At 53.6% G+C, this 15,146-nt stretch overlaps 4 protein-coding genes across 4 annotated transcripts; 3 read left to right on the top strand and 1 right to left on the bottom strand.

The window, feature by feature from the left end:
• Positions 1-2,749: 2,749 nt before the first annotated feature.
• On the top strand, positions 2,750-4,740 carry PG998_002186 (uncharacterized protein; the record flags this gene model as incomplete). Its single annotated transcript, XM_066869004.1, has 2 exons — positions 2,750-2,866; positions 2,926-4,740. The coding sequence occupies 2 exons, from the start codon at positions 2,750-2,752 to the stop codon at positions 4,738-4,740; spliced, it is 1,932 nt and encodes a 643-aa protein (XP_066737419.1).
• Positions 4,741-7,934: 3,194 nt separating this feature from the next.
• On the top strand, positions 7,935-9,430 carry PG998_002187 (cytochrome P450; the record flags this gene model as incomplete). The annotated part of the gene is made up of 3 exons (XM_066869005.1): positions 7,935-8,037; positions 8,097-8,444; positions 8,505-9,430. 3 exons carry the CDS (start codon positions 7,935-7,937, stop codon positions 9,428-9,430), a joined length of 1,377 nt encoding a protein of 458 aa, XP_066737420.1.
• Positions 9,431-11,059: 1,629 nt separating this feature from the next.
• On the top strand, positions 11,060-11,656 carry PG998_002188 (uncharacterized protein; the record flags this gene model as incomplete). Its single annotated transcript, XM_066869006.1, has 1 exon — positions 11,060-11,656. One exon carries the CDS (start codon positions 11,060-11,062, stop codon positions 11,654-11,656), a length of 597 nt encoding a protein of 198 aa, XP_066737421.1.
• A 786-nt stretch (positions 11,657-12,442) lies between these two features.
• Positions 12,443-14,339, bottom strand: PG998_002189 (uncharacterized protein; the record flags this gene model as incomplete). Its single annotated transcript, XM_066869007.1, has 5 exons — positions 12,443-12,541; positions 12,656-13,527; positions 13,622-13,658; positions 13,717-13,741; positions 13,816-14,339. The coding sequence occupies 5 exons, from the start codon at positions 14,337-14,339 to the stop codon at positions 12,443-12,445; spliced, it is 1,557 nt and encodes a 518-aa protein (XP_066737422.1).
• Positions 14,340-15,146: the final 807 nt, after the last annotated feature.

The following is a 15,146-nucleotide window of genomic DNA, read 5'->3' on the forward strand; positions in this document are numbered from 1 at the left end:
ATGCTTGCACTCTTTAAGGGGCATCCGCCATATGTGAGATGTGTCCACAAATCACACTCTTTCCAGCCATCGGGCCTCTAAGCAGCAGAGGTTTTGTTTCGATAAATCATATAGTACACATCGATATCACAGCTTCAAGTTGCTATTTCAGTCCATTAGGCTTGTATCTTCTCGGCGGGTTGACACCGCCCAAAGACCACGCAGCGACGAAAGCCCGTCTCTGCCCGGTGTTGCACGGCAGTAGGGTCGGCCGGTAGTCGTTGGCTGTGTGTGGCCTCTGTGCCTTTCGCAATACCCCCCATGAGAGATTGAAGTCGCGTGATACGCATAACGGTCGGGCGACTGGTTGAAGACGTGGACAAATACTCCGGTGATGTACATGAGAGGAGCCTGGCAGGAGACTTGCTTGAGCAGACATCTTTCTGCTGTGTGGAAAAAAGTTCCCAATACCCCTTGACTATCTAAGTGTTGCAGTACACGTTAGCATGAACATATACAGTGGCAGAGTGTCAGTGGGTATTGGCTGGCAACTGCAGCCGAAAGATACGTATGTATTGCAGAGATAGATAAAATCGTCAGACCAGGGGACGTGGCCACGGTGGACTTCTCTTGTCTGCCAGCAACTCGAATAATCCACATCCCTGCACGGCTGCCAGGACTGCACACCAGTTATCTTAAATATTCAGGCGAAGGGGGCCAGATATCCAATGGCTTATCAAAACGAGACACGACACACACCATCTCAATGAAGTCCGGAAGCCCAAGGCCTATGGAAATCAGGCAAAGCAGCGGCCAGGTAATAGTCCTATGTTCCTTTGACGTAGGCCTGTCTCGGCGATGTTAGCAACTTTGCAACATTGAGAAAGGTAAGTTACGCTACTTACAGCCAGGTGTGGATGTGCAAGACTTCTAGTAGGATACATCGAAGGGCAGTCAATGGATCTCGGGTGTCTGGAGCGCCCTGCATTTGTCTTGAGGTAACTTCTGTAATATTTTGCGAACTGTGTACTATCAGTGTCGGCCTCAACTCTAGTGCGAGGTTACGATCTTCTAGTTTATAATCCGAGGGTGGAGGGTCGAAAGGAGTAACAATACGGCTGCCATACCTTGATAGTAGTCATCTGAGGCACCGCCCTTTGGCCACGTGGATTGGGACCGGAAAGCGTCGGTTTCAGCAGCTTCTCTGGCGATAGTTCTGTTCCGAGGGGCATCGACATGTGATGCTTTCAGCCCCCAAGCTATGGGGGCCATTGGTCGGCCAATGCATCGCAGAAAGTGCATTTTAACGGTCCGATATTGCTGACAGTAGCAGCACATTGCCCTACGCCATACCGTCCCCTTTCGAAGGGGCGGCAAGTTGCTAGTCGGAGGTGTTCGTCGGAGAGACATACCTGCGTACAACACAACCCGGGGCCTTATTATCGAGTTGGGTTTCAGTATATTGCGGTTGTGTTACACTCTGTAAGTGCTTTCAATGACGAGGAGCATATGACCTCAACAGCCGCCACGTCAATATCCACAAGAACAGGTATACCCGCCTCACGATATGCTGGCCAGGTGAGAATCCAACAGCCGTGACAGACAGCCTTGCGGCCCCAATTTCTCTAGGCTTGCCTGCTGCTAATATGTCACCGGCGACAATCGACTGTGTGTCATTGGTCTGCAAAACACCACCCTGGGGGAGAACTATTGGGGGCTGCACTGCAAAAGCAGAGCCAATGGAAATGGCCAGGGCTAGAGCAACGAATAAACACCACCTACGTTTGCATGCGGCTCTGGCTCCATGATTGCGTAGGAAAGCTCCAGATATGGGGAGAGCCAATGCTATCTCGGATGAGAAGGACGAACTAAGCATGGTGGTGATCGAAAACAAATCAATGTGGAGGTGTCAATGTACTTGCGGTATTCGTTGCTCTATGAGGTATCTTGGGTCGAAATAATATAATAGGACGCAGGGAAAGGAAATCGACTTCAGTTGGGGGGGTTGCCCCTACCCCGGAATTATGAGGCTCTGTTGGGTTGGGGCTAAAAACCAATGAGCCAAAACAGTCGAAGTACGGTACGTACCTGGAGTCATGGAACTGAAGCATCCATTCGCATCCCCCAGACCTCATTTCTCGTGGCTCAGGATTGGTACTGCCCAACCAACCCAGCTCGCCCTCGTCATTTCGACAGAGCTGCGTGAGGCCGGGAGTAGTACAACACCGTCCGTGACACTTCACCGCAATTAAAAGGTTCACATAGGCTACAGGTCTAAGACATCACGTTGGGAAACTCCTTGCTTGAGAAAATCGCGACTATCATTACAGTGTAGGTGGATATACAGGCGAGGCTACGGCATCTACCGAACACCTCATCAAACATACAGGATATGCCAGCCATGTAGGCTAGCAATGGGCCGACGCTCGCAAAGCAGCCGGGCTGCACCGGGCTCCCCAGCCTTCTCGCTCGCCAATGCCTATATTAAGACAGCCAGGGAGCCCTCCTTGGACAAACCCATGCGGCTCACGATCATATTCTGACTACTTGGTCGTTGCTTGCTCTCAGCTTGGCGGGGCCAGAATCAGTTAAGCTATATGGATCCTCGATATGAGCTCAGATCAGTTGGCATTGGATCCGGTGCGTGGATTTGGACTCTTCCGGTACGATGAAAAGGCTTGCTTCTTCTGGTGGGGGCACAGCATCGTCAAAGAATGATGTTATGGTGGCATGGCCCTCCTCTTCGGGGCTGCAAAAACTGCCCTACGAGATGATGGCAAACGTCGCCACGAGCCTCAGCCTTGAGGACGTTTTTGACTTGTCCCTCTGCTGTCGCCACTTTCAGTACCTCATCACTGAAGATAGCTTCGCCAAGCGTATAATTCATGTAAGCTATTCTCAGCTGGTTGCTGCAACATCCGGGCAGCTTACTTACTTCTTATCCAGGCCAAGGCACAATTCTCACTTGAGGCGCAGCAAGCAGAAATTGACGGTCGCTATGCCAGAGCGTTGCGGCGATTGGTCAAAAGACGAAGAGCCATCGCAGAAGCCCGCCCCTATGTTGTGGCAATGGTCGGGCTTGCCGACACTCATGTGTTTTCAGATGGAAAGCTGTGTTACGTACACCAGGACTTACACGAGGACATGGCACAACAATGGCTTAGAATCCTGGACCTACACAATCCATCCGGCCAGGAAACAGTAATCAACATCCCCAGGCTCACCGCCGAGGCGATCCCGCGCTCTGAAACCCGCCAAAACTACTCATTCAGTGTTATTCACAACGCCGAAGGTATCACAAGCTGTTTGTGCTCGTTCACCCTCCCAGAACCTGAAGATTGGCTCTTGATTATCGACACCGAAAAACACGAACTGGTCGGCGCAATCCTCCTCGAATCTACAATACGATTATTCGTCCGAAACAGCGAGTCTTACCTTTACTATGGCACGCATTCGGAATACGGAGCCGATGGGTTTCGGAAATGGGTGCTTCGATTCTTCGACCTCACAAAACGCCATCTGTCGAGACGGAAAATCCACCTTTCCAACCTTGTCGGGTACGAAATCGGTTCCACTGTCTGTTTCGACATTATAGATGGCTATCTCTATGGATTGTCAAATCAAACAGCCTTCGAAGTTGAAGAGATCGACTGGACGTCTTATTACTACTGCTTTCGGTTCCGCCTCGAAGATCCGGACCCTCATAAAACACAGATCATGAAGAAAAGGGATAGCTGGCGAAGACAGCATGCTGAAGGTCCCATAGATGACAGATGGGGTTTTTTGAAGCTCGAGAAAGACGAAAGAACAGGGCAAGTGAGAATCATAGAATCCCGCAAAGAATGGTTGACCGGGCAAAGTGGGAATCGACGGAGTTACTATGCAACCAATGTCGTATTCAAAAACGAAGGGGAGGGGACGACCGATGAAGAACTGGACGACAACACTGAAAACAACCTGCCCGACGATCCTCTGACAATGCTGCTAGAGTCGAGTAGCAATCCAAACTACTTGCGTCCGCCATCACGCCCGCCGCGCAGTGTCCATTCTGGAGATGATGGAACTTTATTTGGTCTGAGCAAAACTCACCTTCGCTCCTATTACGATTCCAGTGAGACGTTTCTTGATCTGGTTGACGACCCGACGCCGCTAGCACCATGCACGCAGCGGCTTCGTATACGGGCTGGGAAAAGGATGGCAGCACGATTTATGAAGCTCCAGGAAACGTCGGCAAGCTCAAGTGTTCAGGGACACAGGGAAAAGGAGAAGGCGGAGGAAGTACGCAATCTTATCACCATGTGGCCAGGAGAGCCTGAAAACGGTTGTTCTGATCCGACTTCGGAACGCTTATCTCGGCTTATGAACCCTATGGGCCATCAAGGGAACATTCTCGCGGCAGACGATGAGCGATCAATGGTCTACGCCACTGGGGGCACTGCTGACACCCTGAAAGTTCTTGTCTGGCTCTCATTCGACCCGGCCACGAAGCTCACAGGTAAACCGAGTGGGGGATTACTGAATTCACCCGCGACCCCTGTGGTAGGCTGTGCAAACGGGTATGCACGTAGCCCTAAACACGACGATCCAGGCGGGGGTATTATTCAAGGGGGGTCTCCAGGAGTCACTGACAATCACCCCTTACAAGTTGGGGCTTCAAACAAATCATTGTCGGCTAATACGTTTATCCTCATCGAAGGGGCCAGTGGCTGGGCCAGGACTGAGAAAGCCATGTACACGCACCTCCCTGGGCAGTATGTCTAGGTTGAGCTCGTGCAGTGCCGAGATCGAAGAGCAGACGATGAGGCGGAAGAGAGGGCGAAGACACGGGTGAATGAGACAACCACGTGTTTGTTGGGGGGCTATGCACATTTTTATTAAATCAATATTGCCAATGGAGATTTCGTCAAAGCGAGCCCGGAATCCAGTCGGGAAAAGGGCTTCCTTCCCCAGAAACAATGCTTAATACAAAGGTTGCTGGATTTATTGGACCGCATACTGCGATGTCGTTATCAAACCCTTCCCCTTTCTCCAATATCTCCAAGTCACCTCTGCACCCAAGATGGGAGGATGAGGTATTGCGAGGTTGGGTGGCAGCAAGGCAACTGGCAGCAAGGCAACTGGCAGCTTATATTGTGAGGCAGGCCGCGCCCTTCCGTGGACGAGATCCACCACTGCTGCACTATCCCAGTCACTCTCGCCCGGCTTGTATGTAGAGGGCTTACGGTAGCGCTCTGCCTTACCATCTACCCCATCCACAAGTTTGAAGGTGTTCTAATTGGTGCTTACGACCCAATGGTTAAGGAGGGCCAAGGCACAAGACACCTGGTTGAATTCAGGAAAGCCGACATGAGTTCGCGAGAGGTGGATATGTGTAGGAAAACCAGCCCATACCGGCAATCTTGGCAGCACACTCATGACAGGAATATTATCGAGCTTTCGTGCTACCAAACAAGCTCGGGAGTCGACTCGAGGATCGTATGTCACACACGGAACTGGCAAAGGGCTTGCTGCTAGCCAAACCAGGCGGAGCAGTGAGGCTGTGTAGATAGGCCACGTCCTAATACCTCATCATTGCTTTTCCCCGACATGATAAGCGGAATCGCGGGTTATTTCCGAGACGCGGGGTCTTCGATATCATGCTGATTTTGATGATGGCCATGCCTGAGGGAGACGCAGGCTCAGACCTACGACAGGAGTTCGTACGGTACTCTCATTGGCCATGGTCATGCAATCTACCGGCGACCTCCCACCGGATCATCTATAGTCTGATTCCACCATGTTCGGACAGATTCCACCTGCGTGTCAATGTACATATTAGTGCCCCTGATGTCTAACGTCGTGTTCTCTTTCCCGTCACTCGAGGGTATTCCGAGTCTAAAGCATACGGTCTAGTACTCAATGCAGCTTGCTTACTGACTGTCAGCTGTTCTCGTGACCTTGAAACAGATGTCACAGGAAGTACTTCGCGAAGCAAATGTCTTCCCTTTCCATTTTGATGGGGTTATATTGGACTTTCGGTGTTGTGCTCTCAACTAGAGAGCGAGATGCGGCTAAGTTTGGCGGTGGAGAGCAACGCTTAAGGGGTTCATCCATACGACCTGCAGGATCGAGCGTCTGACGAACGACGTTACAATTCGTGGCGTCCGGCTACCATACCTTCGAGTACAAGAAGGGCAAGGTACCGGCTCTAAGAACGAGGCTTGCCAGGGTTTCTCGCACCGAGTGCGATCAGCCACCTTCTCAGCACTAATAGATCGCCGCGGAGATCGTCATGTGGGAAAATCTTTCGTCTCAATGGATGACGGGAAACTCCGCATCGGTCTTGTGACACGTCTAAGAGACATCGTCATTGCGTCTAGGGGAAGCCCTAGGATCTAGATAGGCCAATGTGTGTTGCACACATGATCCTCCGTAGACATAACATATACGCACCTGCAGCAGGAAATAAATGCACCGCGTGTTACGGTACTTTCCTCCCAAGCTTGCGTCGTCACCGCATGTCTTGCCCCAGCTACAAGTCTACAAGAGTTAAGATATCGAATCAGCGTTTTGGGTCTTATCAAGACTTACCAAGGCCGTCATACCTGGACATCTTCCATCTACTTTTTTGTAGGTTGGACCCGCCACGAAAAGGGTACAATGTCTTACATATCCTCTTGAGCCGGCTTATGTCCCATTACACCAGCCTTTAGGGCTCCTTTATAAACCACCCTCAAGATGTCGGTTTGACTATATTACTCTAGCAAATATATCTGCTGAGAGTTAAACTTATGTCCTTTGTATCGTGGTTCTCACGGGAGGAGGCAACCAGGCATGATTCTTTGAGCACTTGCACCGGAGTAGCTCCACTGATACCCCCAGGATGTTCACACCAACGCTGAGATATATGATATATCATATGCAGAAGTCGTCGCTGCAAGTGTTCAACGGCTCCCGGATGGATTGGAGGAGATGCGATGAGATAAGATGGCGAGAGTGGATCGCTCCACGGCCAAAAGCTACTTGACGAGGAAATAGGCACCGCCAGAGCCAGACTGACTCACAAGTAACCCATCCCTAGTCAGGATCGATCACCTTGCCCGTCTGCAGCAAATCAGAGGCCTGGCTCTACCGAAACATACAGAGTTAGTCGTTGATGCGGCCAGGACTCGGATGGCGGTTGGACACTAGTCCATCGCCAGTCTCCGTGAAGACGAAACAGCTAACCCCGTCTCTTGAGCTGCTCACAACGTCGGCTCCGCGTGAGCAGCATGCATGAAAACCAGCACATGAGCAACGCGTCTCTCGCTCCTCTTCCCCCCGCCCCAACTATCTCCGTGGCACACCATCGCTGTGACCAATGAGGTCGTCATGGTACAGCTATGCGGTGTTTCCGCCACCACCACGACCATCGCGGAGCAGCTTCCCGGTTCGAGTGGGCGGAGACATCTCCGGCCCTCTACCCCACTCTGGGCGATAGGTCGATATGTATGGATCCTGCAAGAAGACGTCGCATATATCACGCGCTTGGAGTAGAAGCACATTTGTTGGCGGGAAATTTGGTGCTGCAGAAAGATAGGATAGTGGTAGTGTATGCACGCACCCTATGAAACCGCTGGAGATAGCATTGCATACCCCGCGCGTCCAGAGATTCGGGCAGATATATAAGATCAGATCAGATCCGGGGCCAGGTGGGTATGAAAATGAGCTTTAAGGAGTCTTTCTGGACGATCCCTTGCCAGGACACCCACCGAGGTATAAGCTATGGCTTTGACAACACTGGCGTACGGAGTGCTCTCCATGGTTTGCACATCCCCTCTGCAAATAGGAACTGGCGGCTCAGCTGATTGATGGCACAGCTCTCTGTGTACTGGGGTTTGCGGTGTGTTTACTCGCTTTGGTTTCATCCCTAGCCAAGTTCCCGGGGCCTAGATTGGCAGCCGTTTCTGAGGTAAATCTAACTTGGAATACCCCCAATGACAATCGTCGAAGCACTAATGAAGAGACAGCTGTGGTATATTTGGACGTACATCGGAGGTCGATGGCCCTATGTTATAGAGAATGCCCATAAACAATACGGTATGACCGGTCTACTTGCAGCGAATCGAGGTGATATGCCACTGACAAATTTGCCCAAGGTGGTGTGGTGCGCATTGCCCCTAATGAATTATCCTTTATAACGCGGGACGCGTTTAAGGACATCTACGCTGCTCCGTCCAAGACCCGGAAGCTGTTCACCAAAGCCCCCATGATGTACGACATCGGCCAGCCTTCGAACATCGCGTACGAGATGGATCCCGAGAAACACGCGCAAAAGCTCAAGTTGATGCAGCCTGCCTTTCGCGTGCAGTCCTTGCGCGATCAGGAGCACATAGTCCACGAGTATGTCGACCTCCTTATGGACCAACTCCAGTGGGTCAGTTCACGCGCCACCGGTGGCGTCGATGTAACCAAGGCTTTCGAGTGGTTAACATTCGATATCATGGGTAAGTACTTCGGGCCCTGGAGGCGGTGGTTATAGGAAGTCAGCCTGATGACATATGTAGGCCACCTGACCTTCGGAGAGCCTTTCGGAGCCGTCAAGGATGCCCGTTCGCACTACTGGGTCTCGATCTTGCTTGATTCACTATTCGCTGCTGCGCTGTACTCGATGCGGCCGCGCATGCCGGGCCTGGGTTTCCTTCTCGGGCTGGCGCCCTACTTCTCGCGCTCTGCCCAGGCTATCATCGACAGCAACAAGCATCACGCCGACCTCACGTTGGAGAAGGTGCGAAAGCGCATCGACTTGGGCGACACACACATGGACGATTTCTTCGACCACGTCCTCAAGCACGGCAGCCTCAGCGAGGCCGAGCTGGCGTCGGAGGCGAACGTGCTATTGAGCGCCGGCGCCGAGACGAGCTCGACAGCGCTGGCGGCCACGTTCTGGTTCTTGACGACGAACCCGACGACGCTGAAGAAGCTACAGGAAGAAGTCCGCACGAGCTTCGGGTCCTACGAGGCCATCACCGGCGACGCCGTGGCCAAACTGCCCTACCTCAACGCCACGCTCGAGGAATCGATGCGCCTGTTCGCCCCTGTGCCTACGGGTGGCCCGCGCGTCTCGCCAGGGGAGCTGGTGGACGGGCAGTACATACCCCAGGGCACCGCGGTCAGCGGAGCCGCTTTTGCCATGTTTCGCGACCCGCGGTGCGTCCCGGCCCACGACGCGTTCGAGCCCGAGCGCTGGATCGGCGAGCGCAAACAGACGGAGAAGCCCTATTCGGCGCCCTTCAGCACCGGGCCGCGGGCGTGCCTGGGCATCAACCTATCGTGGCTGGAAATGCGCATCACGCTGGCCAAGCTGGTGTACCGCTACGACTGGGCCCTGGATGGCGACCAGACCCAGGGCAGCTGGATTGCACGATGCAAGATGCATTTCATGTGGAAGAAGCCGGAGCTTATGGCGCGTTTTGTCCCGGTCAAGGAATGAAAGGAGGTTTAGAATGCATCCCTTGCCAGTATGTACGATCCGAGCAGGATGCCTCGGTGGGATGAGCCCTCCTAATAATAACAGTGCAGATATCCAAATCCCCACGGGCATGAAACCGAAACCCGTCAAGGATCCTCCGCATTTGACGGAGAGTTCCCTGGTCCCGAACCCTTATCAGTTTGTGCAGGTTCCCGAAGCCCCAAACAACAATCGCCGTTCTTGTTTCGTTGGTTTCTTTAATTAGACGATCTACCGTGGGATGCCGACACGGCGCCAAACATGGCCAAGACAGGCCAAGCCAATGTTTCTTGGCGTCATGATATGATCAATATCGCTTGTTCCAATAGTCGGAATGCACACAACTGCCGGGGACCAAACAATTTCAAAACGCCAAGAGTGATCAAATATGATTTCTTGGGCTTTGACATAGGGAGCCGTTTCGAAACGCAACCCGAGGGGGCTGTGAAGGTTGAACGGATCTGCTGCTACCTCGTCGACATGTTCACTGAAAAATAGCTCAGGCCGTGTGGCACACAAAATAAAAAGCCAAATTAGGGACTACCTTGGCAGGCACACCAAGACTATATCTTAGTGGTGCGGCGATATCTCGTGGCTTCGTGATTCCAAGATAAGCGCGAAGAGGCCGAGTTCCCAGGTTAAGAGCGAGCGAATGTGGAAAAGCGAGCGAATGCGAAAAAGATTGAGAGCGTTCGGGGGGTTAACATCGGTCATCATCGGCTCTTGTGGTATCGGTGCGTCATCGGTCTGGGGGTTCTTCACATGGCGGGCGCTGTTTGCATAAGGCAGGGCATGTCTCTGGCATCTCAGATGCAAGTATGGCCAAAGTGCTGCCCAACCACCAAACGTCGCATGTATGCTAAAATAAGCTGAAAACCCCCTGGTGCCTGGACCCTGAGATGGGGATTCCTGCCAGGTCCGCCAAGTTCTGCTACGCAAAACCAGCCATGATACAATATCCAACGCCAAGAGTGGACGCGACCAGTAGATAATGGCGGGACGGGTGCTTTGCACACCGAAGATCGGCGCGGGCAGGCGGGAACGCCAGTGCATACGGTAGGTTAGGAGGAGAAAAAAGAACCAAAATGACACAGGAGCTAAGCAAAGTATGCAAATGAAAACAAAATCAAACCACTGGATTGGCTCACCGCAGTTCGCAGTCGATCACCAGGGCTGCTGCTCGTAATGCCGAAAGCCTCTTCCACCTGCCAAGCCGAGTGAACCCCATGATACAGCACAAGCCTCACATCATATACATAGAGTGAGGGTAACACACGGTTACCGTCATCTGATCTCATAGGCCAATCCCCCCCCCAGGACTCCCCATTGCTCCCCCATCCCGACAAGCGCCCTCTGTGGTTGGCTGAATACAAGCTCCCGGCTTGCCAGCTCTCCATTGCCCTTTCTACCTGCAGCAGCGAACGGCTTCGACATAAATACCTCTCCCTGCCTATTCCTCCCCTGACCCTGAGACATGCAGAACTCTCGACACTCTTGACAGGAAACCTACAAAACAACAGCCAGACAGACTTGCAGCGACAAGCCGCAACACCAAGTCACTCAGCAAGAGCTTCGCTTCGCATCGCATCACCTCAGTCGCCCACACTCACCATGGCCATTTACCAAGAGATGCCCGACTACCCAGCCCAGCTGGTCGTGATCAAGTCCTTTGTCACGAAGCCTCTCGAGCTCACCTCCCCCACGTTGCAGGTGAACTCTTTTTTCCCCTCATCGCCCTCCATAATACCCCACAGCCACTATCCCGCCTCCTCCACACTCTCATCGTACGACGAGGACTACGAGTCGTACGATGATGATTCGGACATGGACGACGACGACGACACGCGGTCCGTCTTTTCCGACTGTGGCTCCGTCATCTCCTCGGTCTCGAGCGCGCCCGAGGACGAAGCAGAGCCCTTCCAGGTCATCGACTACAGCAGCGGCTATGCCGTCCCCGTCATGGTCTACGCGTCGCTCGAACAGGCGGTACGCCTGTCAACGCAGCATGCCGAGGCCGAGGCCCGCCGACAGGAGGCCCTGATGAACGAAGTCCATACCGTTCCTGCTGCGCGCTCGTCTTTCTCGCCACAGCAGTCGCAGCTGCCACCGGGACTCCCTGCCGATGCTGCCGACTGGACCTCGCCAGGAGCAACGAGCATCTACGCTGATGGGGATGAGGACGAAGACGCATTTTTCTCCATGGGCTAAACCCCCACATCCATCTCTCTCTCTCTCTCTCTTTCTCTCCATTCAGCAAACTACTTACTCCTCACTGTACTACTTTCAACTGCCGCGAATTTCATTTCTATGGCAGAAACAACACTATCAAAAACTACCGCACTTGGAGGGGGAGATGATGCAAGGCTGCAGCTGCAAGCTGCATGCAAGCATGACACGACATGACACGACCCCTTGTCACGAAATTTTCTAAGGCGAAGCGAAGCGCGGTACATTTTCACAACGACGGGCATTTTCTGGAGTTTCATTTTTCGGGTCTTTATTTTTCTGTCTCCTCTCAAATCGATTGGATCATGAGCAGGCGTACTGGTGATGATGACGGAGGAATGGGGGATTGGCGTTCAGGGTTGGGCGTCATTGAGATTCTTTATAAACGTTTGATTACATGAAACCTGTGTTTCCCATCGATTGCGTATCACACATTTCTGAAGGTTGCTTGGTCGCCATACTCTTCTTCCCTGCGCTTGGCCGTATGAGAGCGCCCGGGCTACGCGTGAGAAGATCTGGAGTTTTACAGGAGATGAAAGGTTAAAACGATACGATACCCCTCTCTTACTCATTGTTAGCAAACAAGAAGCACACGAATGAAGCTTAAAACATGTATACATGCATATGTCTATACATCTCCACACCAACTTTTTACACACAAGTGCTCGTTATCGATACATTTGACTCATAACGTTTTCGATATTCGGCCAAAAAGCATGCAATTGGCCTATTGTTCATACGTGCACACAGTCGAAACCACCCAGGCCTTTACAGTCTGGACGCATCCTGCTTTTGCATCGTATCCGCAACGATGCGCCTCTGGATTTTGCCGGTGGCCGTCTTGGGCATAACTTCGGTGAAGTAGATCTGCGGTTGTTCAATCAGGTCAGTTTATTTCCGTCTTGGTTGAAAGAGGGGAAAGGAGGCAACCGAAAGCCCCTTAATTGTTATAGGAAAGGGGAGTGCACAGCCCTGACTTACCTTTCGCGGAATCTTGAATTTGGCCACCTTCTCCGCCATCCAGGCGCGCAGCTCGTCCTGCTCGAGCTTCTCGCCGGGCCTGAGCACGACGGCGACGCCGATGTCCTGGCCGTACATCTCGTCCGGTGTCGCGAAGCTGACGGCCTCGGCGACGGCCGGGTGGCGGGTGAGGACGTTGTCGAGCTCAATGGGGCTGATCTTCTCGCCGCCCTTGTTGATGAGCTCCTTGATGCGGCCGGTGATCTGAACGTAGCCGTCCTCGTCGAGACGGCCCTGGTCGCCCGTGCGGAAGAAGTTGGATGGTTGGTGGAAGGAGGATGCGTTGGCATCCGGGTTGTTGAGGTAACCAGCCGTCACGTTGGACCCACGAATGCAGATCTCGCCCTCGCTGCCCTGGGGCACCTCGTCGCCGGTGTCGCTGAGAATCTTAACCTCGACACCCTGGCCCAAGCCCACGGTGCCCGGCTTGCGCTGCGCAGGCGGAAGCGGGTTAGATGTCATCTGGTGGGAGGCCTCGGTCATGGCGTAGGCCTCGAGCACGGGCGCGTGGAAGGCGGCCTCGAGCTTCTCGAAGACGGCCGGCGACAACGGCGAGGAGCAGGAGCGGATGAAGCGGATCTGCGGCACGGGGTCGGGCATGGCCGACTTGAGCAGGATCTGGTGGATCGTGGGCACGGCCGTGTACCAGTTGGCCTTGAAGGCGATGAAATCGGCCCAGAACTCGGATGCCGAGAACTTGGTCGGCACCACCACGGAGCCGCCGCTAGACAGGGGCGCGAGGAGTCCACACAGGAGTCCGTGAACGTGGAAAAGGGGCATGACCAACATGTCGCGGTCCTTGGCGGTGAGCTGGTAAGTACCACGGATGTTTTCTAGGGTCTCATGTTAGTCCATTGACCCCTAGATCTGACCAGCTTACAAGCCACGGGAGATCCCAGCAGGAAAAGCATAGCATCGAGCACTTACCCATGGTCCGGCTCAAGTTTGCGTGTGTCAATGGCACCTAAGCTCAACATTAGGACGCATATCAATCTAAAGTCGAGGATCGCGGTCGAACTTACAGCCTTGGGTCGTCCCGTAGTCCCACTTATCAGCAGAGAGTCCGATATTAGTGCCAATGCCAACTCGGTTTCCATCAGAGAGACTGCCTGGTATCTTACCTTGTATGCAAGACGAGGGCAATATCGTCAGATTGCGCCTCCAAGACCTTTTCCTGCGCCTTGCCCTTCAGCTGGCCCAGCTCCTTGACGTCCAGCGCCACCTCCTTCTTCACGTCGTCCCAGTAGCACTCGGCCACGGCGGCATTGTATTTCTGGGCGGCGAGCACGGCGGGGGCGCCGGCCTCGTAGTCGCCGCGGGGCACGAGGACGATGGCAGACTTGAGGTCGTCGATATAGAACTCGAACTCCTCCTGCTTGTAGGCCGGGTTGAGGGGCGCGGCAATGGCGCGCTGCCACGAGGTGGCGAGGAAGGAGACGATGAACTCGTACGAGTTCGCGGTGGCTATGGAGACGGGCGAGGCGTGGCCAATGCCGAGATCAGCCAGCTTGCGCTGGAAGGCGAGGCACTCGCTCTCGAGGCCGGCGTAGGTGACGGTGAGCGGTTCGGGCTTGGACGGCACGATGACGGCGACGGATTTGGCATCGCCGTTGATTTCTGAGCGGAGGGTTGGGGTGGTCGACATGGTGGCGGTTTGGTTTGTATGGGGACAGTACAGAGCTCTAGGCTAGGTAGCTAGACACAGGCCGGGACCAAAAGACTAGAAATACAACAAGAGGAAGTACAGTAGCTTATCAAGTGTGTCTCGGACAAGACCGCCAAACCTTATAGCCGGAAATGGAGATTCCAAGGACCTATAACATATAAGAAAGAAAGAATACAGGAAGCCAGATGGCCACTCTAGGAACAGGTGCGTAGTGAAGTAACCGGGTAGATAAGAAGGAGAGAGAGAGGGGTCGTCGATCGAATGCTAAACCGGCATGGCGAAGATGTCGCAATCCCAGATCTTAAGTACCTGGTTTTAAGGAAGGCCCATTCGGCAAGCCCTGGAGCCTTAGTCAAGACGAGGGGATCTTGTCAGTGCCGTTCCGTCGTATGACTGGCTTCTGGTTACACCTTGACACCAGGGAACAACACCAGGGACTGCCAGGCGGTCAGTTTCCGAAATCCCAAATCCAACCGAAATCTTGCAACTGACGTATCGGGGCTCTGCCGTCCACGCACTGCGCACGCACTGCAGTCCCAACCATCCATGCCGAGAATGGGGCGCATGGCAATTCGCATGGCAGCACTGTAAGCAAGACCGGCTACTCGGGTTCGACAGGCTGGCTGAGGCACCTGTTTTTCTGGCTGGGCACCGAGCCTGGAGCTGGTTGGCTCGGTTGTGACGGCCTGGATAGCTAAAGGAACCCCTGCACCCCAAAGTCGCAGCTCCATTGCCAAGATCGTGAGGCTCCGTTTTGATTATCAAATCGCGTGCAAGCTCCAAGTA

This window comes from Apiospora kogelbergensis (genome assembly GCF_038363985.1).
Source record: "Apiospora kogelbergensis strain CBS 113332 chromosome Unknown utg000001l_segment0_segment0, whole genome shotgun sequence".
In the NCBI taxonomy this organism is placed as follows: Eukaryota; Fungi; Ascomycota; class Sordariomycetes; order Amphisphaeriales; family Apiosporaceae; genus Apiospora; species Apiospora kogelbergensis.